Source organism: Neopelma chrysocephalum, unplaced genomic scaffold, assembly GCF_003984885.1.
Source record: "Neopelma chrysocephalum unplaced genomic scaffold, ASM398488v2 Primary Assembly neopelma1_68, whole genome shotgun sequence".
Lineage (NCBI taxonomy): Eukaryota > Metazoa > Chordata > Aves > Passeriformes > Pipridae > Neopelma > Neopelma chrysocephalum.
Window position 1 is genome coordinate 6,862,267 of NW_020897727.1, and position 25,542 is coordinate 6,887,808.

General features: G+C 43.0%; 1 protein-coding gene across 1 annotated transcript in view; it reads left to right on the forward strand.

Moving 5' to 3' along the window:
* The window catches only part of ZCCHC14 (zinc finger CCHC-type containing 14), a 53,225-nt gene that overhangs the window by 22,125 nt on the left and 5,558 nt on the right, over nt 1-25,542 (forward strand). Inside the window, exons 3-12 of the mRNA XM_027685239.1 lie at nt 14,801-14,874; nt 17,470-17,541; nt 17,732-17,841; nt 19,861-19,955; nt 20,047-20,101; nt 20,573-20,846; nt 22,198-22,289; nt 23,334-23,461; nt 23,804-23,944; nt 24,016-25,485. Of these exons, the coding sequence (XP_027541040.1) occupies nt 14,801-14,874; nt 17,470-17,541; nt 17,732-17,841; nt 19,861-19,955; nt 20,047-20,101; nt 20,573-20,846; nt 22,198-22,289; nt 23,334-23,461; nt 23,804-23,944; nt 24,016-25,485 (2,511 nt within the window). The remainder of the gene's footprint in view (nt 1-14,800; nt 14,875-17,469; nt 17,542-17,731; nt 17,842-19,860; nt 19,956-20,046; nt 20,102-20,572; nt 20,847-22,197; nt 22,290-23,333; nt 23,462-23,803; nt 23,945-24,015; nt 25,486-25,542) is intronic.

Here is a 25,542-nt window from a genome sequence, read left to right on the forward strand (position 1 = left end):
TCTGAGACAGGATGAAATGAGTTGTGAGAACTTTAACTCATGTACCTCATGGTGGAACTAATGCCTTTTTACCTGCATTTTTACTGTAAATCTTTCATTAAAGGCAGGGGCTACAAGAGAAAATTTGAAATTTAAACTTGCTGAGGGCTAGAAAACATGTTATACAGGACTCCAAAAAAAAGAAAAAAAGGTGAATATTGACTGCTGATTCTTGTCTTCTGGCAAGTTCCTGCTGCAACCTGGTGGCAAATGGCTCAGTAGAGTTGGACATTCCTGTGTCTGCTGCCTGCACATTAAACAAGGGATGTGGGAAAGGCTCAGAAATGCTCTGCTGTTCCTTGCATCTTTAAAACTTAACACCCTGGAACATCTGGGAACGTCTGTTCTGAAATAGCCCATTTTGCTGCCATGTTAAACAGGGATGCAAGAATTTTAAAAAGAATTTGAAATAAATGGCTTGCTTATCCTAGCTAGGCCCACATATCCCTTAAAGTAAATTGGACAAAAATTGCCACTTTAAAGAAGAAAATAGGAGTGATTCACATGTATTCCTAGAAAACCAGCATGTCCTTGCCCATTTTCCAGACTGTCACCAGTGTACTAGTGACTAAATGGCAATTTTCTGGTGTATGTTGTGCTTGAGAAGCTTTTATAGCGGGTTAGTTGTTAGCTGGTAAATGTTCTTTCCCTCATTTTATTCCTAAATCCCTCATTTTCCAAAGCACATTTTTCATTTCCATATACCTTTACACTGAGATGAATTCTCGCCTCCAAAAGCTGAGGGTAATAGGCTTAAAGTACAATAATTTTATCAATAGGTGCCTGGAGTTCTTACAGGCAGCTGCATATGCAAGTTAAAAATGGTGTCATTCCTCACAGATTTTTGGGCCCAGACCTGAAAATTCATGAATATTTATAGTAAATTTTGGGTTTTGTACTTGACTTTCAATGTCAGCATTAGAATTTGCACATTGGGGCTTTTCTGTGCAGACATGGGAGGCTGTAATTTTGAAAAGAATCAGACTGCAGCAGGGAAAAGATCCCAGACATTGTAGGACTGGAGGTGACATCAGAGAAAGGGGTGATACTGGGAATAATCAATAATTCTGGTTCCTAGTAGGGCAGTAAGTCACAGGAGGAGGTTTGTTACCCTCAGTACTGACACGACACATTGGTCATGAAAATGAGGGGGTGGGTGGAGAGGAAGGATGAGAACATGACACAGAAAGAAAGTTGTTTACTTGCCAGCAGTTTCCTTTGCTTTCCCTTCTACTACAACAACAAATATTTCTTTACTCTGCTTCCCTTCTAATGTGGAAGTGACCTTATTGAGTAAATGACAACACTTCATTTCCGTGGAAGTGCTTGTGATTTCTCACATTCAGTCTCTGGCACAAGGCAACAGATGGACTGAGGAGAAGAAACACGAATGTCATAATACTTACATTGGTGAGAGAGACCTTTTGCAAATGGGAACTGGTGACTCTGCCTCCAGGACACTATTCCAGTGTGGAATTAGTGGGGAGGGAATTGGTGCTTTTTAAACCATGTTCTCCCATGCTTTGGCTGCCACCTGATGCCACCTTGATTCCCAGATCAGGAGATTTCATTATTGGATTTTAAACTGCAGATTCCAACTTGGAAGGATTCGATGCCTCGTGTCTTTCACTGTGCAAGAGCTCCACATTCTTGTGTTCTAGATCTGGCTTTGCATGTGATTAACAAGGGTCTTATTTATGTATCCATCAAACTGGGGTAGCTCTTGGTTCACATCAGGGCTGGCCATGGTTGTACAGCTCTGTGAAAAACTCAGGTTTATGTCAAAATCATGGAATCACGGAATGGTTTGGGTTGGAAGGGACTTTAATGATCATCTCATTCCGACCTCCCTGCCAAAATATTTGGGATTTTTCCTAATTTCTGGTCAGAAAGGTTCTTTGGATGCTCTTTGTTGGCAGAAAAAAGTCTCTCCCCTTTTTTTATTTAAATAGTTAGATGTTATTTCTTAAATTTTATGTCGTAGCTGCCCCATCTTTGGAAGTGTTCAAGGTCAGGTTGGATGGGGCTTGGAACAACCCGGGATAGTGGAAGGTGTCCCTGCCCATGGCAGGGGGCGGAATGAGATGAGCTTTAAGGCCCCTTCCAACCCAAACCCTTCCATGATTCTATGATTCTGTTCTACCAAAAAATAAAGCTGAAAACAGTCAAAGCAGTGGGATTCTGTCCATTAATTCAGTTCTTTTGGGGTTGTTTAAAAAAAGTTGGATTCTTCTGTTTAATGCTAACTTAATGTAGCTTTTATAAACTGCATCTGTTGAAAAATTCCAGAGCAGAGCCCATTCCTGAGAGCTGGATGAAGAGACTGGACAGCTGTAGGTGGAAGGAAAGCATGAGTTGTTCACAGGTTCATTCTAAGGAGTAAGTTGAGAGTGAAATCTCATTTGGGGATTGCAGATAGTGGGAATTGGGAGAGGTTTGAGCAGTGACACTGCCCTAAACCTGCATGAGCAGCATCTCTTGTACTTCCCTTCAGCATTTGATGGAATTGTGGCTCTTATCCATATGGTAGATCTGTTGTTACTTTGTGCCACACAAGTAGAGGAGACAAATAGTCCACTTTGGCATCGTTGAGGTGCTTTGAGTTTTCATTTCTAATTTCATTTTCTCTTGTTCTTTTATGCTGGGAAGTGACAGGCTGTAATTATGCAAAGCAATGGTTTTGATTAAAGTCAATTTTATTTCTCAGGTGCACAGAAATGCTGAGCTAAAAGGTTAATGTTTCATTTGCTTTCTGACTTGTTTTTTTATCTCCTGGAAAAAAAAAAAAGGAGAGGACTTGCTGTGCTGCACAACTTCCCTGCCTGGAGTGGATGCATTTCATCAGTGCAGGGTGTGGGTGCTATTTTTAACAGTAACTCAGAGGGGCAGCCCTGCTAAAATTACATCATTAATACACACAACTGAAGGGAAATGGCATAAAACACAACAGGGCCTTCAAAGTTTCTCCTTCTTGTGTTTTCCAGTTCTGTGGGTGAATTATTCCAGGCGTATCATTCCAGCAGAGATGCAGTTGACCCACAGTATTTACAATCAGACTTTGTTTACTTGTAAACAGGCCCAAGGAAAAGTGCAGTAAGTGAATTTGTCTGCAAAAACAGCGGGTATGAAATAGGTATTAGTGGCTTGGAGAGTTCAAAGTTTGTGTTCCTTCCTGTCCCTGTTATTAAATAGTTCAAGTATTTGCTGGATATCCAAATATTGCTAAAAAAAGTGGGGAACAAGAGCTTTAAACTCTAGTTTTTGCTGGAAGTGTGTTTGATTTCATTCTGTAATCCCTGCTGAAGAGACTGTGGGGATTCAGAGCTTCAGGACTTAGAGGTTTTTAGTGGATGGGGTTTGGTTTTGTTTCTGTTCTTTTTACCTCAGTTTCTGGGCATTCTCACTGCCCTGGCAAATATTAAAAAATCTACTTTGTTCTTTTCCCTCTTGTGTTTGCTTCATAGATGTGTTACAGAGACATTTGTCTAATAGTTGTGCAGTGTCTCAAAATCAGCTTAACTGCTGAATTAGAACTTTTTTTCTGTCTCTTTCAATTACTGGTCAAATCTTGTCTGGGATCCAGAATGGAGGAACAATTATTTGTACAGAAGTAGAAAAGGGAACAAGAATATTAAAGCCTGAGAGCAGAGACTCGAAAATGTACAAGGACTTTATTGCCACAAAAGGGCCCGAAAATGTACAAGGACTTTCTTGCCACAAAAGAGGAACTCACAGAAGTGGCTGTGCAGGGGATATTTGTCTCTCACTGAGCTGAGCACTTGAATGCATTTGTAGCTCTTGGCAAGACTGTCTGTACTCAAGGATTTTTCTATTCCAGATGAGTCTCTTAGTCTGGTGTTTTCACATAGCACGCTAACAGAATATTTTTTTGTTGTTAGCAAGGCTACAATTCCTTAGAAAATCAAAATTGAAGCTGCTATAAAATGCCTTTGCCCTCGCTGCTCCTGCATGTTATTGCAGCCTTAGTCCCGAGTTTCACGATGCTGATACTGGTCTTAAAAATGCAGCAAAAAGCACGTGCTTATTGACACGAGCATTGAACTCTGCTGGCCTGGAGCAGCCCTTCCAAACCAGACCAGCTGCTTAGAGCTTGAAATGAACATTTCTGCTGGGTTTTTGCTTGGGACTTGGAATCCCTTAACTCCTTTGGGTAGGTGCAGGGTTGGAGCCACTGGCCATCTGATCCCAGGGCTCTGGTGTTTGAGCTCCAGGTTGTCCTTCAAGCCAGGGCACATTGGCTGAGCAGCTGCTGCCTCGTCACGTCCCTCCAGGCTCCCTCCATGCCGATATATGGTTACATGCTGCACCCCCAACCCATGTTTGCCTGTGCTGTGGGATACAAAACACCCATATGTTCATGTATATTTATATACGTAACTCTCAGGTCCTGACTTGGTGGCTTTTAAACTGCTGGATGCAGTTGGGATTGATTACAACTGTAATTGCTTTTATGCAGTGGGGACTGGGGCTTTTTAATAGAGTAACAGTGGGTTATGATTATCTAAGTGGTCTTAAATTAGCTTTATTCATTCATTAAATGACTCAGAGCTTGTATGATGAAGGAAAACTAATGGGTAGTAGCAGCCTTAACTCACCTCCAAACAAGGTGGTTTGTAGTGAGTTCAGACTGCACCCAGAAGTGGTTTGGGGCATTGTTTCACTGCTGGGTCTGCTGGGGTGCTGTGAGACTCGATTTGTCCGTCAGGATTTAGGACATTGCTTCAAACTTCAAAGCAAATGCCAGCTCAGATTCCCAGCTGAGGGGAGCACCTGAATGCGTCATGTTTTCCCCAGTCTGTTCCCTTTCAGTGGTTTGAATCCTCTTTCTTAACTCAGGGAAAGCGGCTGTTCCGTGCAGACCTAAAGCTTCAAAGGCTCCAGCTGGAACTGGGTTTGTTCCTCTGGTCATATTTGGGATTTAGTGAAGCCTGGGGTGTCTGGGCTTTGCTGCACTTTAGCACAAAAACTGTCACTAGGGAAAGTTTTCCGTGGAAAACTGCCTTTGCATGTGTAGTTTTGCAGGTGAATACAACATTCAGATTAGAACTAATCATCTGGCTCACCTTGGGTTTGCAGGGGCTCAGGGAATTATGTGCCAGAGCAAATCCTTTCTAAGAAAGCAGGAGCCTTCTCTAGGATGAGCAAACCTTCTCTTAAGAATGTGAAACAAAGCCAATATTTTCTTTAAAAGTGCTCTAAGAATAGTAAATAAAATAAGCACTTGATCAGATAAAACTAGACTAAATATACAAGTGCATCTTACTTACCCAGCAAGTAAAAGTATTTATATACAAAGTTGAACATCCCTCTTGATTGCAGAGATATTTTTACCAGACAAATTGCACACAGGAAGCCTGCTTTTAATTGCCTGTACAAAGATGTGTGTTTGTGATTACTGAAGCTGCCCTTCACCCTGAGAGTTTGGGGTTTTGGTCACTTCTGCAGGAATATTTCTCCAAACGAGCCGTCTGCTCCAGCTACTGGGAGAAGGAAGATGAGTCACTGGGCTGGATCTCTGAGCAAATGAAGTCCACAGCTGCATTCAAAACTTGCACGTGCTCTTCTCACTTGTTGCAAATAGTTCATTAGCTGCAGCTCCATGTGGAATTATCCAGCTTGGGGAATTAGGCAGTAAATGTATTGTACAAATTAAATTCTGGAGTCCTTTAAAAACGCGGCCCCCAGGCTACACAATCTGAACACGTGTTTAATCTCAGTGCCACTGATGCCTCTGAATTTGTTGTAGGATACCTTTAAACCTTCAGTGTTTTACATGTTTACCTAAAATTGTGCTTGAAAATGCTGAAGTGTTTCCATGGTATTAAAATACATCTTTCAGGATTCTGTTTTGGCTGTGTTCTGCCTGATAGAGATACATCTTTGATTAGAGCTGCTTGAATTAAGGAATATGTTGCTGAGTTGTCTCTGATGTCAAACTCTCACAGCCTTTCTTGGCTCTGTATCATAACTCTTTCCACCGAGAAAGATTTCCACCCATTATCATATATTTCAGCAGCAGATCCTTGGGAAGTTGGATGTTTCAAGGCCCAGCACCTGTTCAGTGACATGTGTTGGTGCTCAGATTTAGGAAGGCAGTGGAGCTGCTCCACAAATATGTCCAATCCAGCAGCCCTTTGTGGATAATTTATTCTGTAAAAGCTTTTTCTGGCCGTAGAAATGAAAAAAGGCAAGTTGTGAGGCAGTTGTTGTGCTCAGAGGCGATGGCAGGCGGGAGCAGGGATGCGAAGTGCTCTTGGCCTCAAGGATTTGGGAGGAAAACCCTTCAAAACAGTGTTTGAAGCTGTATCTCGATTTTTGAAAGCAGCTGATGATTCTTCAGGGTTTTACATTTTCCTGTCCAGATGGGAATTCTCTCCAGCCTCCAGCACAGGCAGCCTTTGGATTTAGTTAAGCTTTTGAATCCAGTGAAGTTGCGAAACCCTTCTTTAGGTTGCTTGGCTTTGTGGTTGGCTGAAGTGCTGACAGTGTCATTCAAGATTACTCAAAAAATGCATGAATTCAATTAACATCCCAAAAGCTGAGATATACAGGCATTTTTTTTTAATATCTGTCTATTTTGGAGAAACAGAAGAAGGTCACTTTGTTGGCAAGTTAAATAAGCCAAACTGAGGAAATAGCAGGGACATGAAAACTACTCATTTGATTGGGGTGAGTGGTACAATCCCAGCGTTATTGCTTCCTATGTGCTGCCAAAAGTAAGCTCGTGTCCTTGATTTTTAAAAAAGCTGTGTAATTATTTCCTGTGGAATATTGCAGTTCATAGGCTCCAGCCTTGCTTTTAAATTAAAGCAGGATTGACTTGTCACTTCAACTCATGTTGTAAGTATGTGTTGGTTTTGATCTTAAATATTCTCTGCATTGGAAGAACCCTTATTTCTTACATGGGAAAAATGACAGTTCTAAGGGCTTTTCTCTGCTGACAGGAATTTTTCATTATGTCCATGAAGCTTTAATTTCCAGAGTCCTCCTGTAATGGCAACAGCCAGCCAGACTTCCTTGCTAACCAGTAAAACTGTTCTGTTTGGTTACACATTTTTTCCTATATCTGTAGCTTCCTTTTCCAGCAGACACCATGGAAAAGCTGTTGTCTGCTCGTCCACTTCTAGTTTTAAGAGATACTAGCAGAAAACTGGATGGTGGATTCTGTTATGAGGCTGAACTGAGTCTGAATGAGTCCCACATACCTTAAACTTGAGTTGTCTTCCTTTTTCTCCACAAAAAAGAAAAAAAAAAGAGAGAGATGATCAACTTGGCAAACTCTTAAGAGAGCTGAAGGTCAAAAAGTGGGAATAGAGGGAGCAGCAAGTGCTCTGTGACTTCCAACCAGTGGTTCCTGGGTCATGTCCTGTGACAGACCCTGTTCCATCAGCTTTAGGCACAGGAGTGGGGGAGAACTGAGGCCCCTTTGTGTCCTCTGCTAAATTTCCCCTCCTTTGTTTTTCTAAATGAGAGCTGTGATGGTGATTGGTCTGTCTCCTGTGGCTGTGTCAGCCAGGCAGGATGAGTTCCTGCAGGACACTTGGCTTAAGGACTTCAGTAATCGGAAAATGACTCTCCGGTGAATGTGTGGCTTCTTTGCAAGAGTGTTCCCAGGATTTTTGTCCTGCTGTGGTCATTGCTAAGTTTCATAAGTGTAGCAGTCCTTTGATTTCCTGGATGGATCAGGATTTGGGGAGTATTTGAAGATTCCTGATATGGGAAGAATAAGCAAAGATCTTACTGTGCTTTCATAGCAACCACCTTTCCCACCTTTGTTGGGAGGGGGAGGTAAATGCAGTATAACTTAAATATTTTTACATTTAAATATTTTTTAATTTAAATATTCAATTTAAATATTTGTTAACAAGTAGCAGCTTTATATTTGCATAAAGGATTTGGGATCACTTAAATGTCCTAATTATCCCTGTTCACACAATGTTTTCTCAATCCATAACCACTGTACTATGTGAAAACAGGTTAATATCTTAATAAATTACCCTGCTGTGTCTGGAGAGTTCTGAGATGTCACTTCTCCTCACTACTCATACAATAACTAAAGGTCATTCTTACATGACAACTCAATGCACTGAACTGCAGAGAGAATTACTTCATCCTTTCCTATGCTTTACCTTTTCTAGAAGTAGTAAAATGATTTTCAAAAAGAAACACTTATTTCTTTACCTGGTTTCCCTCACTTTTAAGGGAATATTCGGGGTAGTTCTTGATGCTCTTGAGTGGGAGCATTTTCCCCTTTAGTATCTCTGTAGACAAGCTCACGGCTTGTAAATAAAGTTCAATTTGCCTCTGATACCTTTTAATTGATGCACTTAAATTTAAGAATTTATTTGATGTTCTCTTCCCCCCCCACCAGCAGTTTCTGTACCTACAAACATCCCACACCAGAGCACCTCCTGTTTTCCACCATTTGGACTCTGGCCCATCGATATTTTGATGCAGATTAGATATCACTGAAAAGGGAGTCGTTTGTGCAGGAGTTAATGTGTCATGAAACAAGCCAAGGTGTGTTTTTGTTGGTTGTGGAATAGAGCAGAGTTCGAGTTGAATGGTTTCAGTGTCATCCTGTCGGAATTTGGTGATTCAGAACCTGCTGGGTCCGAGTTTGGAAGTTCGAAGGGAGGCTTTGGGACAGTCAGTGAAGTCTTTCTCTGAAATCATCTGAGGGACAGATCAACAGTGCCTTGGCTTTAATGACAAAACTATTACAAAATACTGTCATTCTGTGGTTTGTTGAAAGGAGTTTTAGTAAATAAACATGAGGCTGACTTGATGTCCTGGGACATCATCCTTAGAGGTGTCCAAGGAACGACTGGGCGTGGCACTCAGTGCTCTGGGCTGGGTGACAAGGTGGGGATCAGGCACAGTTAGACTCCATGATCTTGGAGGTCTTTTCCAACCTCAGTGATCCTGTGACAGCACTAACACCAAGCTCCTGGCACCCTGAAAGATGCTGCTCAATACCTGAGTTATTCAGATCTCAGTTCTCACTAATCTGCTTATTTTACAGACTGAAAACCTAATATTTGATTCAAGTTTTCTTCAAGCCTTCAGTATTCCAGTTAAATTTCAGTTTTGAGAAGTAGGAGACAGGGAAATGAATTTAGTTGATGAGAAAACTTAGTCCTTGTGTGTTTGTGCAGAAAAGGCTCAATGTGTGTGCCAGGAAGAAGAGGCTGTCTGTTTTTTTCATTCCTCATCATAGCCTGGATAAAAAGCTTTAGAAAGATTAGGAAAGTGAAAGCAGGAAGTTTTCTGCAAAACAGCCAAAAACCCCTCTTAAGCTGATACTTATATGCAGTTAAAAAAACAAACCAACCAAGAAAACCACAAACCCCCTTTAATTTTTTGTATTTTGTTGCCATGAATATGTTTTGCATGTAGCAAATGAACTGGTTTTTGTTTTCCTTCCCTTCTGCCTGTATGTATGGGAATATAAATACTGGGGGGTTCACTGAGAGACTTTGAGGGTTTTTGTTCCCAATTTTTGGCATCACCTTTGCTGTCCAATGGACAACAGTAATTGGGTAATGCTGCTTTTGAAGCATTTCTTTAGCAAAGCAAGAGGAGATGGCGTTGAAAGTGTTGGTGCTGCATTTCTTACCACTTCTGTGTAAACAAGGATGTGGAAAGGATTTTATTAGTTCCCTTTTGTTTGGCCTTTTCAGCAAAAACTCAGTTACTGTAGCTGTGTTTGGTTCCTGCTTTCGTGAAGGCACAACTTCAGGAATGAAAATTAACAAATTAAAGCATCATTTATGATTATGGCTTCCTATAGAACACAAAGTAAAAGATTTTACTTATGGTTTTTTCCAGATTAAAAATAAATTACTGCATTTCTGCTGGTTTTGGTCAAGTATTGTGAACCAAGATGTTCAACCCAGTCTCAGGACGCTCAGATTTTACCAGTTGAATGCTGGAGATTGGTATTTCCATGCACCATCCCACACAAACTAAACCTGCATCCAGGGAGCTAATTAAGGAGAACAACTAGCTGGTTATAGAGTGGTGTTTGTGCTGAAATATTGGATATTAGGGAAGAGGGCCGGGCTACAACCCACACTCCTGATTATCTTGCATTATTCTGCTTTTTTCAGGAGGAACACAAAATTCTCAGTGTGGATTGAGAGACTGATTCTATCTAATCCTTTCATTAGGATTGACCCAGAAGTTGTAAAAAGGGGGTTATAAAAAACACAGCATCCAATGGGATATTAAGGAGGCTTCCAAAAATGTCTCTTCTGCTCTTGCCCACATCCAGTGCATATTCTACCTAATTGGCCAGGAGTACCAAAGCCTAAAGGGTTTGAATCAGTCTTTTGCTTTATGTAGCTGCTGACTCCTTTTGGGAAGAGGAGTAGATCCAAGGCACTGCTTTTTTGGAGGGAGAGGCAAGAAATCCAGAGGGTCATGAGCAGATGGAAGGAGTTCTGTGTCCTTTCACAGAAGCACTCAAGTGATCAGATGACAAATGCACTAATATCAGCCAAATGGGTGAAAATCCCAGGCTAGGATAGGAAAACAGACCTGAATAAAATGTCTTCAGACTCACTGGATCTGTTTTCCCTGTGTGCTTTGGAAGGGGGTGGGGGAGGCACTATTTGAAAAGGAGACAGGGTGATGTAGCTGCTCATGGCTGTGATTCCTGGCTGTGCCTTGGGCTGGAGTATTCCACATACAGGCTTCCATGCTTGATACTGTACTATGTATACTTTGTACTGTACTATGCAGTTAAAAACTGCATCAAAAACCCTTCTCTGGTGTTCAAAAGAAAGCAGCAAATAATAATAACAACAGCAATATTAAGGGATGATGCAAGACACTTGGAGCATGGGGTGTCACAGCCTCACTGTGTCTCCTACAGCACTGAGCTTCTAGAACCCCCTTTGTATCCATCTCCCCCTTTCCTAGGTGATCTCATCCAGCTGTTTCACTTACCTGCTGGAATTTCCCAGATATTTATGGAAAATCTCCATGGCAAAAAGTCTTGTCTGCCCCTTTGACGGTGGAGTTCAGGAAGCCCAGCAGTGAGGGAGTCACACACACACAGCCAAGCACTGCTCCTGGATTGTTTTCCAGGAAAGTTCTGGGAGAGAGGAGCAGACAAAAAGGGTCTCAGGCTCAGGCTCTTGTGTCATGTCCAATACTCTGTCAGGCTGCTGGGATTGGATCCTGCTCCATGCACAACAACCCCTCACATGGAGAGCCTGGCTGTGAGTTCCCATTGATTACTTCCAGACCTAAAGCTCAGATTTAAAGTAGCACAAATATACTTGTTCTGGGAATCTCCCGACTTTAGAAACATTAACTTTTTTTTTGATCCCCTGGGTTGGGAAGTTTGAGTTTTGCTGAATTCACCATCCTGAAAAGGCATCAGTATCAGGTGTCCTTAATTCTGTACAAAGGTTTTCTGCTCATGGACTCATTTGTTGGGATACTGGGCAGATACTTTGAGCAGTTTTCCATGCTTTTGAGAGTAAAAGCAGTAAATAAAAATTCTTTTTTATTTTCTTTATAATATTTTAGACAGCAGGTTTAATATCCACTCGGTTGTGCTTGGTGGATGGCACCTTCTTCTTCCAGAGTTTTGAGGATAGATTGCTCTGAATAAAGTTAAGCTTCATGATGAGGTTTATTATTCTAACAAAATTAATCAGAAGTTAAATAACACAAAGATTATGTGAGAGACCACATAACAAAAACATACAACTTGCGAAATTAAACAAGAACTCTAGATTTGGTTAAGCAGATGGTATTTTTCACAGTATTAGCCAGCTGGGAGAAAATTCCTGGAGCACTTTGTATAATATTAGGAATTATCCAGTGCATTGTCCCTAAAGCTGTCACTGTTTCTGCAGCACAGAAACTGTGCACTGTTTCATGCTCTCGAACAGACCTAATCTTACAAGATTCAGAATTATCCACCTAATGGTTCACTTTGCTAATTACCATGATTTTCCATGGATAAATCCACTGCAGGGCATTTTATTAACTGGGCAAGTTCAGGCCAGAAGTTGAGCATGAAAAGGTCGTGTAACCGTAACACCACAAAATCCATGAGGTGATTTAAGGTTTGTTATTAACCCGCAGAGTAAAACAGGAATAGCTTTATTTTATGTCCATGGCTAATCCAGTTTTGCTCGAATTACTGGAGAGGAAAAATGAATGACTGGAAGAGATGGGATTTGAATCCTGTAGAAATGCCAAATGATAAGAACAGTTGCAGAGAAGTGGTGCTGGATTTGTTACAAACAACAAATGTTGTGTAACACTTGCTGTGTTTTTCAAAACCAGATGTTGCATCAGTTGACACTGGGCTTTCTGCAAGTTATTTGCTCATCCCTCAGCTGTTTCACCAACATTCCCTCTCTCAATACCCACTTTGCACGTTCTTTCTCATTATAATTCTGTATTACTTATAATTCCAGGCAGTATTCAATATATTTTAGCTGTGATCACATTAAAGGGGGTTGTGAATTCTCTTAAATAAGAGCACTGAGGTAGATTTTTCTTTAAATGAGCCTTATGGATGTTAAAATCTTCATGTTAAAGTCTTCGTGGCACATTGTGTAGACAGCTCAGCAGTATGTGGTGTGCAGATTTACTCCTGTGGTGCTCAGCATGTGGTGTAAAATCATTTCAGAAGTGTGAGAGGAACCCACTGAAATGTTTAAGAGTCTCTACAAAAAGCAGAATATGCAGGAGAAAGTAGTAAGTAATGAATTGCCATTATTCATAAGCTCAGGGATTTCTGTAATTGTAATTGGGAATTACATGGAGGAGGAACGTTTGAGGTGATCAGAAGAGGAAAGTTAATTCTGGAAATGTAAAGACAGGCACGAACAGCTGTAGATTTGTTTAGAATTTGGAGGTTCTAAGAATTTTGACTGTGAATAAATAGACTCAAAGAGATTTTTAAGCAGCCAAGACCCAGGCAGTAACATTTTTAAATGAACAGGACCTGCTTTGCTTAGGTGAGACCCCACCTGCAGTGCTGCCTCCAGCAGCTCTGGGAATACCCAGACATAAAAAGGACATGATGCTGCTGGAATGAGTCCAGAGGAGGCCATGGATATGATCCAAGAGCTGGAGCCCCTCTGCTCTGGAGCCAGGCTGGGAGAGCTGGAGGTGTCCAGCCTGAAGAAGAGAAGGATCCAGGGAGTCATTAGAGCCCCTTCCAGTGCCTAAAGGGGCTCCAGGAGAGATGGAGAGGGACTTTGGACAAGGGCCTGGAGGGACAGGACAAGGGGGAATGGCTTCACACTGACAGAGGGCAGGGTTAGATGGGATATTGGGAAGAAGTTCTTCCCTTTGAAGGTGAGGAGGCCCTCGCACAGGTTGCCCAGAGAAGCTGTGGCTGCCCCATCCCTGGAAGTGTCCAAGGCCAGGTTGGATGGGGCTTGGAGCAACCTGGTCCAGTGGAAGGTGTCCCTGCCCATGGAACTGGATGAGCTTTGAGGTCCTTTCCTATCCAAACCACTCCATGATTCTCTGAGGACACAATAAAACGTTTAAAAGGCCACGATAAAACCTTCAGGCCAGGATTGTGTGGAAGCAGAGGGAAATCAAGCCCCACATGGGCAAGAGGGTGGCTCTGGGTGGAGCCTCACTGGGGAACAGGAGATGGGAGGTGGATCAAGCAGTTCCCTGTTGCAGTGTTGTCACTGTGACTTTTGCACTAGAGGGTTTTGTCCTGTAGCTACGAGGAAGTTCCATGGGATAAACATCAGTCTGAGTCTTACAGGTAACAGCAAGTATAAATAGTCTTGAAAACAGGTAAACAGCTTGTAAACAGTGACTCCCAGAAACAAAGTGACAAAGTTCTGGGCTTGGCTCGTTAGAACTGCTCAATGACAGCACAATATACCCAGCATGTGTCTCTTCAGGCACTGGTTGCTCACAGGTAAAGTTCTGGTGACTTTGTTTTGGTATAATTTTGCTTTTGAATTTTTTAAGCCCATTCCAATTGGCTTTTTATTAGAAAAATTCCGTGTGTTATCCCCAAGCGTGCAGTAAAAAGGCAGGAGAAATTTATAAGAGAAATAGAAAGTTGGTGAAATAATCTTCATAATGTTTTTCATGGTGGAATTCCTGATCGAAGTGTCTTGGGAAGTGAGAGTCTCCAAGAGACCCATCTATCAGAGATCTGACGGATAAGATTGTCTTGTGTCACATGACCTGTCTGTCCTTTCCACAGTCAGATCCCATTTTTACTTACAACTTACTCCAGTCATGGTAATTGAGGCAGAAATTTTCCACGGAGCTGCAGGCAGGGAGGAGTCAGGATGTCAACACAGCGATGAAACCACACTGAACTTGCAAAACCCGGCCCTGAAGACATGGAGGCTTTTCCCTCGTTTCCCTTGGAGGGATGTTGTTTGCTCCTGGATGTTCCTAAGATAATTCCATGTGTGTGTGCAGTCTGTTATTACAGCAGTGGGTGTTGTGATAATGCCATGAGGACATAAAGAACTTTGCATTGACTGTATTATTTGAGTTGTAACTGGTTGAAATGAAGCTTTGCCAAGGCTGGAAGTGGAAGCAGCATGGAGTGGTGGGACCAACCTCCCTATCCAAGGGAGGAGGCCGAAGCTGGGCACCTGGAGCACCATCATAGGTCATCAGATGCTCTCAAAGCAAGGCCTGGCACTGCCCAAGAGCCATCACTCCTGCCTGCATTTGGGAATATCCTCCTCATTCTTCTTCTCTCTTTGTTTTTTCTTAGTGAGTGTTGAAAAAGTGGAATTAAAGGGACTGGCACACAAGAAGAATGAGAGAAATGTTGAGTATTCCTTTGAGGTGAGTTTGGGTTTCTTTTGCTATGAAAGAAGGGAGAATAATATTTAAGGAGGAGTTAAGGAAATTCTCAGATTTTATTGTTAGATCCTAGAAATTGCTCCTTTGGGAGTTTTTAATCCATTAGTTGAAAGTTATAAATGGCTGTTTATGAGCATTATGGATGATGCCAAGATTGGTAGGTGGAGACTGGTAAAAAAATATTCACTCTCATGCAGCAGGTTGTGGCAAAGTGTATATTTAAAGAGAAATATCACACTTACAGAATGGTTATCCATATCCATTCTTCTGCTGGAATGCAGAAGTTAGAGAGAATTTAGGTCTTAATCTGGACAAAGGAGAATGTAGGCTCTTAGGGCACGGTTGCACATATGGAAAGTGGCAGGATAGGAGCCTTTGGCACATGGTTTGGGCCTTGTAGGTTCCAAAAGGGGTGCTGGAGAGTACAGAAAGGCTTTGGAAATTCTTCAGGGCTTGAGGAAAATGTTGTGTAGCAGGAGAGATAAAGAACTTGACTGGAAGGTGACTTTCAGTGTCGCATAAAAGCCTTTTCAAAGGGAATAAAAATACTTTGCAGCAAAGGGGACGTTAATGCAGCACAAAAGGCATAACAGGAACTGTTGTCTGAAAACTGAAGCCAGACTAATTCCGAGTGGAAGTGAGAGCAGTGCCTGTGGAATGAGTGTGGTTCACCACACGCCGCGAGCAGAAGTGGCTTCCCCCCGGTTTGACGCAACTTTTGGAGGGTCTGTCACTGCTCCCAGTTCCGGTGCAGGGATGACTTCACCCCATGGAACCTTGTGGAAAGGGCAGGGATGGCATCTGGGTGCTGTTTTCCCCATCCACTTGGAATTACATATTCCAAAATTCAGAATGCACAGCCCAGAAAACATCTTTGCTTTGTTTAATGAGGCACCGGAGCCAAACGGTGGGTGAGAAAAGGAGAACCCGAAAGGAACCAAGCAGGAGAACCTCAGTTATCCCCAACTTTCACCAAAAAGAACAAGTTATTCACTCCTAGCCAAGACAGAACATCAGCTCAGCATCTGTTGGGATGTTGACAGCATTAACCTCTGCAGGACTTGATTCATGGAGAATGTCTTGGATTTCCTGAATCCCACGATTGTTCCAAATGTCATCGATTTTAAAAAGGATTTTTCCAAGGGGTTTTCAAAATCTCTATGAAGTCTGCAGTTGTCTCCACTCCAGTTAGGATCTCGTGAAAGTTCTTTTCCTATTACAAATTTTTCTAAAAATACCAGAAATTACTGTAACCAGTGTTTCAGTCCACAGCTGGTCACTGAAAGAACAGCACAGGGTTCAGCTGAGCTAATAAATTACGGTTTGCTGGGTTAAAAACCCAACTATTAAATGTTTTGTTCTTGGGAATATGAGGTCAATGGATAGAGCAGTGTAGTGTTTGCACTGCTATTGTTCCCTGCATTTACAGTTCACAGTATTGTTTTATAAATATTGAAAATTCAAGTTAGGAATACATAAGTCATAAGAAATGTTGAATTATTACAAAACCTCCAAAAGAAAGAGAAATTTCTCCATATTTCTGAAATGTCTCATGGATTTGAAAAAATATTAATTTATCACAAGCTTTAAGAAAACAAATAGCCCACAAACTTTGTAAAATCAGACAGTGCTCAAGTTTTCTTTCTTCTTTTCTTTTTTTCCTCTTTTTTTTGGTGTAACAGCTCTGCCGAGAGGAAATTCCTCCCTTATGTAATATATTTTGAAATCCTCTCCTCTCACCAGTCGTTTTGGCAGCTTTTCTGATGGCTGGAAAAACTTTGTGTATGTTTTTAGTTGTCATTGAAACTAATGTCATGTGAGAGGATGGTCTGGGATCCCAAAACACTTACACCCAGCTCCATCCCCTGTGGAACTACTGAGGATCCAGATGCCTCCAATGGATATTTTGAGTCTGAAGGGACTTATCACTGGCCTATCTCACATTGATATTTTTCATGCCAAGAAATCCTGAGTTTTGGCTCAGTTAAACTCCATCTCCCAAGCAATAAATGCCTCTTTATCCAAGGATGTCATGAGTTGTATGTATGGGAAGAGATACTGAATATTCCCTTTCTCTAGGGCATGGACAAGATGGAGTATGGAGCAGGAACTCCAGGTTTCATTTCTAAGGTTTTACCTTTTTTTGCAGGGATATGCTGCCATTTCCAGCTTCCCATGGCATATGGAGTTGATTAATTAGGAATAGGCAGCGTTGTGCTGTGGGGAGTCGTTCCTGTTGCACAGCAGATTTTACAAACCAGCTGTTTTCTTTAACAATAATGAGGAAAAAAAATTCCATTACTTAGTGGTCTGTTGCTTAATGCTGCATGTCTGCAGTGTGTAAGGGCTGAGTAAACTATGAGGTGCTTTTCCAAGCATTCACAGTAGTTGTTAAGTGTAACAACAGCAAGAGGGAGGGCTGATAAAAGTTCCTTGTGCACAAAAAAAGAGTTTCCTTATTGATGTCACACCTTAAAAACTTTCTTTCAGGCTCTGGGGGATGTTTTATACCAATTATTCATGTTTTGGAACCAAACTTAAATCAATTACTAAACCAAGTCCTTCTTGCTCCCCAAGGTCCTGTGGTCTGATTCTTCGGTGACGTTGGTAACCAAATCTTCTGCTGAAGTGACTGAATTTATTTCAAAGGTAAAGATGAGATGGGAAGTACTTCAAAAATAGATGTTTTATCCCTGTATGGTATTTTGTTCAATGACATTTTTCAAAATGTACCGAGATAATACAGATTGAATTTTATCAAATATTTGCTCTACCTTGGATCTCACAGAAATAACAGGTCTTCTTTTCACTTATTATTTGTAATATCCTCCATCTTCAGCTGTCTCAGCTGTATCCAGAAGAAAACTTGGAGAAATTTATTCCTTGCCTAGCTGGTCCAGATTCATTCTACCTGGAACGGAACCACATGGACCTGGAATCGGACCTGAGGTATGCTGGGATATTTATTGCTGAGGGTTTTTTATCTTGGTACTTGGCTTCTTTCACCAAAAAAAACAGGAAATAGAAGTATTATCTTCATATTTTAAATTACTCTCAAGAAATTAGAGCCTGATTCTAAGCCTTATTTCTTGCTGTTAATTCCAGCACACAACAATTTTTCAGGAATTCTTTCTTCAGAAGTACAGATGGTAATAATATTCTGTATTAAGTTTCCTGGAGACTTGATATTTCCTCATTCCTTGTTAAAAACAAATAGAGGATCATTGGCTTTGCAAAAAGTTTGGTTTGGACTCAAAAATAACCAGAATTGCTTAAAAAAACCCTCACAAAAATAAGAAAAAAATAGTAACCTGAATATTCATCCATCTGTATTGAGAGATTGATTGTGGGGATTTTCCCCCATTATCCTTTCACGGAGCTTTTTATTGTTTCAGTTGTTTTAGGTTGTCATGTTTATTTTACTTTAATTTAAAAAAGGTGGATATATATTTATATATTATAGTCATTAAATTTTTGGAAGCCTTTCACAGTTTTTTTGAATCCTTGGGTTGTACCTTCTCAAATTATCACAAACCACCTGGCCATTATCTAATATAAAACAGTATTTTAAATATCATAATCTGTGACAGATCACATCAGTTCTCTTTCTAAATACTAACATGATTTTCCTGGGAAAATTGGAGGGACTTAAATTATTTTCAGCTACTACTGCATGTACCTACGCAAAATGAGATTATTGTAATGTTAATATTATTATAGTAATAAGTGACATTTTAAAATATTAATTAACTTCATTAGAGCTTCTACTTAACACCTCTTTTCCCTAAGCCAAGGCAGACCGCTGGCAGTCCACAGTGGATATTGGTTTTCCATAGTCAGCAGCCAGCAGGTGCATGCCTGGATTATTTTTCATGGCAAATAGTGTTCCCATTTCCAGCAGTCCTTACTGTGCTCTGAGGATCAGAGCCTGCTGAGGGGAATTTGGGAGAGGGAGAGGGAGAGGGAATGTGTGTGGCTGCTGTTTAGGCAGCAACAGTCTCTACAAATCTGGGTTAATGGAGCAGCATCCTGCATTCCTGCAGCACGGGCTGCAGCTTTGGAGCAGGGAAAGAAGCTGCCCTGAAGTGCTGCTTGTTTGTAAAATTGAGGAATCGACTGTGGTTTTTCAAGCTGGAAAGCACCTGGGGGTGTGTAGTTGCAAAGTTTTAGGAGATTGGCATTTTTTCATAGAATCGTGGACTGGTTTGGGTTGGAAGGGACCTCAAAGCTCATCTAATTCCAACACCCCTGCCATGGGCAGGGACACCTTCCACTAGCCCAGGTTGCTCCAAGCCCTGTCCAGCCTGGCCTTGGACACTTTCAGGGATCCAGGGGCAGCCACGGCTTCTCTGGGCAACCTGTGCCAGGGCCTCACCACCTTCACAAGGAAGGATTTCTTCCTACTATCCAATCTAAACATGCTGTCTTCCAGTGGGAAGCCATTCCCTCTTGTCCAAAATCCCTCTCCAGCTCTCCTGGAGCCCCTTTAGGCACTGAAACGCTGCTATAAGGTCTCTTTTCCCTCAAAAGAGGCCCAGCAATCCCAGGGAAAACGTGACATAAGTTTTTCCCTACACTGCCAGACTCTGCATCTGCTGTTTATCTCCAAGAGGAGAAAATTCAATAACGGATCCATTTATATTTTATATTCTTCATGAATTTGAAAGGAAATTTTCAAGTTTATATATGAACATTTTCTGCCTTGAAAGTGTTCAGGGTTCCTAAATGAGGAAACACTAAACAGAGCAAAAGCAGCACAAAGATAACGTGGTTGGTATTAAGGATAAGAGTATCCATAAGTTTCCAGTCTACTTTGACTCAGAAGTTCATGGGGTGTTTTAGCTTCTAAATTTCAAATCTAGTTTCAAAATGTCCTGTCCAGTGTGCAATCCTGATGGATTTGTGAGGCAGCTGCCAGTCAGATCTCACAGAACAGGGGGGGTTTGTTTGCTTTTTTTGCCCACGCAGGTACTTGGCACCGTTCCCTTCCCATGTGGTGAAAAACGACCACGTCAGGAAGTTCTTCAGCACTTCATCTCCCTCCCAGCAACTCCAGAGCTCAAGTGAGTTTAAATAAAGTTTCAAAATGAGTTTTTTGTACTGCTGTGCCTTTCATGAACTGATGCCATTTGTAACTCTGGTCCTTGTTTCTAGATCCTGGCAACCCCTCCCTGTATAAAGTAGGAACTACGCTGGGAACATCTGGAAGGTGAAATATTTATCTTGTTTACACACTCATTCTCTCAAGAGGCAATTTTCATTTTCTTCAACCAGGACACCCAAAAAATTTTAATCCAGACCCCTACGAGGAACCAATATTGTGGCTTCTTTTGCCACTTCCACATGGAAAAACTAAAAATTTCCACAGGATTATATTTGGGCTCCTTTACTTCTTTTTAATAACACAAAGCTGAACCACACCATTCTGTTAAATCACAGAGAGGTAACAGAATATAAAACATCTGTGATTACTGAAGGAAAACTCTGCTGAAGCTGAAGATCAGCTTTGCTCTGCCAGAACTGCCCTGTTTTTAGTGTGCCGTGGAACAGGGTGGGTGCAAACCTTGGATCCAAAGGGGCAGTTTTTACCAGAATTCTGATTCCTGTGGCCGCAGCAGCTGAACTCTGGGTGACACAGATTATCCAAAGTGCTAAATCTAGTCCTGTTCCCGTTTTTCAGACCTATCTGTGGAGTAGCTGGAATTCAGTCCTCGCAGAACCACGTCCAGCACTCGGCCACTGCTCCTGTTGCTCTGCCCCACTGCTCCCACTCCGGAGGCGCCGGCTCCTCGCTGGCCTATCGCTCCCAGATGGACACCTCCTCCTCATCCATGCTGATGTCTTCCAGCCCACAGACCCCCCAGACACAGGAGCAAAACGGGATCCTAGACTGGCTCAGGAAACTGCGCTTGCACAAGTATTATCCTGTCTTCAAACAGCTCACCATGGAGAAGGTAGGGCAGGAAATCAGGGAAAGGCAGCCAGCTTTTAAATTATCCTGAGGTTCTCTAGGCTGGAAACATCTGCATTGAGAATCACTCAAGTTTTTGGCACGTGCTGGGAAGGTTTTCACTCCCTTAAAGCAATTGATGAAAACCTTCTTTCTGTTTTCACTGTGTTGTGTCCGGGCTGAGGTTGTCCGACAGCTGCCGCCTGTTCCAGGATCCCACACTGAATGCTTGGAGATCCAGCTTGGATGCTGCCTTAGGAGCTGTGCTGGGGCTCCCTGGTCATCCCTCTGATGTGCAGGAGACAGCTAAATTTGTTGATTTTTTTTATTTCTGCTTCTTGATTGATTTTTCTCCCAAAATATTAGGTTATCCTCAATTCTAAAAAATAGATTCACACAGACTTGTGGTGTGACTACGTGTGTGTGTGTGTGTGAGTGGCTTTTGCTTGCTGCAGAAATTCTCTTGGAAAAATCATCTCTTACGTATTTGCATTGTAGGAGTCACAAATAATACTTGTGTGTGCTGGGTTTCAGCTGAGCAGAATATTTTACAGCATTTCCTCAGCTCCATCGGGGAAATTCCTTGTCCTCTGTTTTTTGGCCTCGAGCGCCCTCCAGTGGAGTTAGGGCTTGGCTTGAGCCAGGGATGGCTGGTTATAGAATATTTTATGCATTTAATTCTAATCTCTTCCCAGAGTCTTCTGATTTGATTTTCTTCATTATATGAAGGGGAATATATAGGGTTTTTTTCTTTAATAAAGTAGCAAAACTGCATATTCTACTATGTTTTTAAAAAACAATTATTATTATTATCCACACTTTCCTAGCTTTCATTTTAATTACATTATAATACAAATGTCTATATTTTGTTTTCATATTCTATATCTATATGTTATTATAAAATTTATTGGAGTATTATAAATTATATTTATAAAATCTTTTGGAGTAAATTTTCCAATCAGACTGATGAGACAACTGTGCTTTGTGGTAGGTGACACAACTAGGAAAACTGGAGTGATTTTCTAAGAGAAACAGATGCTTAAGCTCATTGATAGCACAAAGGTCTATTTTAATTTAATTCTCTTTTAATATGTACACGAGTTACTTCATCTTTATTGTGGCTGGTTCATAGAAGCACATACCTAATTACATTTAATCTACAGATGTTCTTTCTTTCATGCCAGTCCCCCACACTTTTATTTTACACAGATTCTATAATTGAAAACTGGAGTAGAGGATTGCTTTGAATTAATGATGTTTAAAAATGGCTTTACAGTTGCCTTTTGGAATTACTCCTCATTGAAAATACAAATATTTCAGGCTGTAAAACTAAGCACATATTTTTTCTTTCCAAGTTTCTGAGTCTTACTGAGGAAGATCTGAATAAGTTTGAGTCCCTCACCATGGGAGCAAAGAAGAAGCTCAAGACCCAGCTGGAGCTGGAAAAGTAAGTGAGGGCTGGGGGAACCCTCTTTTTAACGACATAAAATATTGACTGCAAGTTTTACTGTTTTACAGACCACAAAACCACCAGGATCCCCACATGTTGATATGGATGCTTCTTATCTTCTTTCCTATGCAGTTACTCTGAAAAACTCTTGAAAAGGGAACTTACCAGATAAAATTTAGTACTTCCTGTTTTACTGCTGCCTCTTCAGGGTTGTGATAAGGATAACCAATTGTTTAAATAATCTACAAAAGATACATATTGTTGGTTAGGTTTTTTTAAACTTGTATCATAGATATTGCAAAGGCCACGTAGATTTTGGGCTTCCCATCCACCTGAGACTGATGGGAGCTGTAGGATTTGCAATCCCAGGGGATGCACAGTCAAAATCAGGGTGCCCAGCAGGACTTTTTGCTCATAGGAACTGATGTGGATGGAGCACAGCTACTTTGAGAGCTGCCTCAGTGTCCCACAGTGACCCCAGGCAGCTGTCACAGCCCTTTGGGGAAACTGATACAACAACAACTTGTCCTGGCTTTTACAACTCCACTTAGAAGGAAGTGTTTATTCTGAAGATACCACAGTTTCTTAAAAAGCAATTACAAATCCAAATCCAGGCCTGTTTATCAAAGCTCTGTGACAGCATTTTTCAGCAGTCTTAGTTTTTCCAGAGTGTGTCTGGAAAATGAAAACTTGGGACTGTGTTTGGCTTCTCTCTGGGTTTGGTGTGCACGGCTGGGTTTGGGATGTGTTGATGTAACATGTGATGGAATTTTAGAATTTAGTCACCCTTTGGTGATGTTTTGCCCTGTACAAATAAGAGCATTATTGTTGTAATCAGATGGCAGATAGTCCAAACCAAACTGCTGGCAGTTATGGTCAGGATTGATGTGATTTCCAAATGTTTCCATTTGAAATGAGCATAACATTCAGTGGATTGTTTAATGGGCTCTGTGTGCTTTGTTTTCATTCAGAAATGGATTTATTTATCGTTGTGCTTTAGCCAGTTTCTGTTTCTTCATACTTTTCTCTATCTCCCTGTAGAGAAAAATCTGAGAAACGGTGCCTAAACCCCTCAACACCTTCGTCAGTGACCAGCAGCGGGGTGGCAAGGGTTCCCCCCACTTCCCACGTGGGGCCTATCCAGAGTATCCGAGGCAACCATGCTGCAGGTGAGTACAGGACACTGCTGTGCTCTCGGGGCTCAGCTGTCCATGCACAAGACCAAGCTCCTTCTTGTGCTGCTTTTCCACCAAGCTGTACCTTCCATAATGCCTTTGGCTTAATAGGGAGCAAGCAAAAAGTCCAATGTCTGTGAATGTGGAGGTCAATAAAAAGTAGTTCCCTCTTCATGGCTCCTGTAGGAATGGCCAATGGTCTGGTCAGACTGTTCTGCCTCCATGTGTGTCCCCATAAATCCTGAGCATCCCTATGTGTTGGTGTCCCGGGACAGCTGTCACAAGGTCCTCTCCGGTGGGTGTTACCCCTCGTGTTCCCACTCCCTTTCCCTGCAGAGCTGCGAGTGGATGTGGACCAACCAGCCCACCCCTTGCCCCGGGAGGGCAGCTCCTCTGAGTACTCCAGCTCCTCCTCCAGCCCCATGGGGATCCAGACGCGGGAGGAGAGCTCGGACAGCGCCGAGGAGAATGAGAGACGTAAGCAGAGCCCCCCCAGCGCGGTGCCCGTGCCCTGCCCAGGGCTGCTCTCACAGCTCTTGTGTCCCCAGGGCTGGAGATCCACCTGGACGGCTCTGAGAAGGAGAAACCGGTGATGCTGCTGAACCATTTCCCCTCGAGCTCCGCCCGCCCCACGGCCCAGGTCCTGCCCGTGCAGAATGACGCCGGCTCCAGCCCGTCCAGCCACCACGCCCTGCCCATGCAGATGATGGCAGCGGCCCCCACACACATCCCGCCCATCCGAATGCTCAGCTCCGTGCACAAATCCGACCGTGGCAGCGCAGACATGAAGCTGCTCTCGTCATCTGTGCACTCGCTTTTGTCTTTGGAAGAAAGGAATAAAGTTCCTTCTGGATCGAGGGGCAGCATAAAGATGGAAAAGAGCTTTGGGAATACAGTGGTCGATGTCATGTCTGCGTCTTCTCCCCACCAGCCCCTGCAGGTGCTGTCGGGGGCCACTGAGAGCAGCTCACCCACCTCCACCATGAACTTTGGGCCTCGAACCAAAGTGGTCCACGCTTCCAGTCTGGACAGAGTGATCAAACCAGCTCAGCAGCCGGGACTCATAGTGGAAACGAGCACTGCTGCCACGGTAACATCCAGCACAGTCTTCCACGTGGCTCGTCCACCCATCAAACTCCTGGTGTCTTCGTCTCTTCCTACTGACTCTGCCATGGCCGGACAGACTTCCTGCTCCAGTAATATGCAAATCACGGTGTCCCCTGCAATAATCAACCCCCGGACTGCTCTGTACACAGCCAACACCAAAGTTGCCTTTTCTGCCATGAGCAGCGTGCCCGTGGCGCCCATGCAGGGCAGCTTCTGCGCCAACAGCAACGCGGCCTCCTCCAGCAGCCACCCGTCCCCGTCCTTCGCCACCATGGCCAACCTGCCCAGCTGCCCCGCGCCCAGCTCCAGCCCCACGCTCTCCTCCGTCGCCGACAACAACTTCTACAGCAGCAGCAGCAGCAGTAGCAGCAGCAGCAGCAGCAGCAGCGGATCCGCGGGAAGCATCCCGGTCCCCAACCAGAACCACCACCACCACCACCACCAGCAGCCGCCGCCGCAGCCGCCCGGGTGCATGGTGTGCAGCTCCTGCGGCTGCAGCGGCAACTGCGGCTCCAGCGGCATGACCGTCAGCTACGCCAACTACTTCCAGCACCCCTTTTCAGGACCTTCCATGTTTACTTTCCCCTTCCTGCCCTTCAACCCCCTGTGTAGCAACGGCTACATCAACACGCAGCAGTACAACAGCAGCACCACGTTCCCCGTGGTGCACACGGCCTACAACAGCGGCCTGGCCCCCGACTCCGTCATGGCCGGACAGTCCACCTTCGCTGTGCCCCCCATGCAGAACTTTATGGCGGGGACGGCCGGGGTGTACCAGGCACAGGGAATGATGGGCAACGGCAATGGTTCGAGCCACAAAAAAAACGGGAACCTCTCCTGTTACAACTGCGGGGCCAGTGGGCACAGAGCTCAGGACTGCAAACAGCCGCCCATGGATTTCAACAGACAAGGTGAAGGCAGGGTGTGGGTCGCACAGAAAGGGGGATTTGGCCATAGGAGTGGGGCAC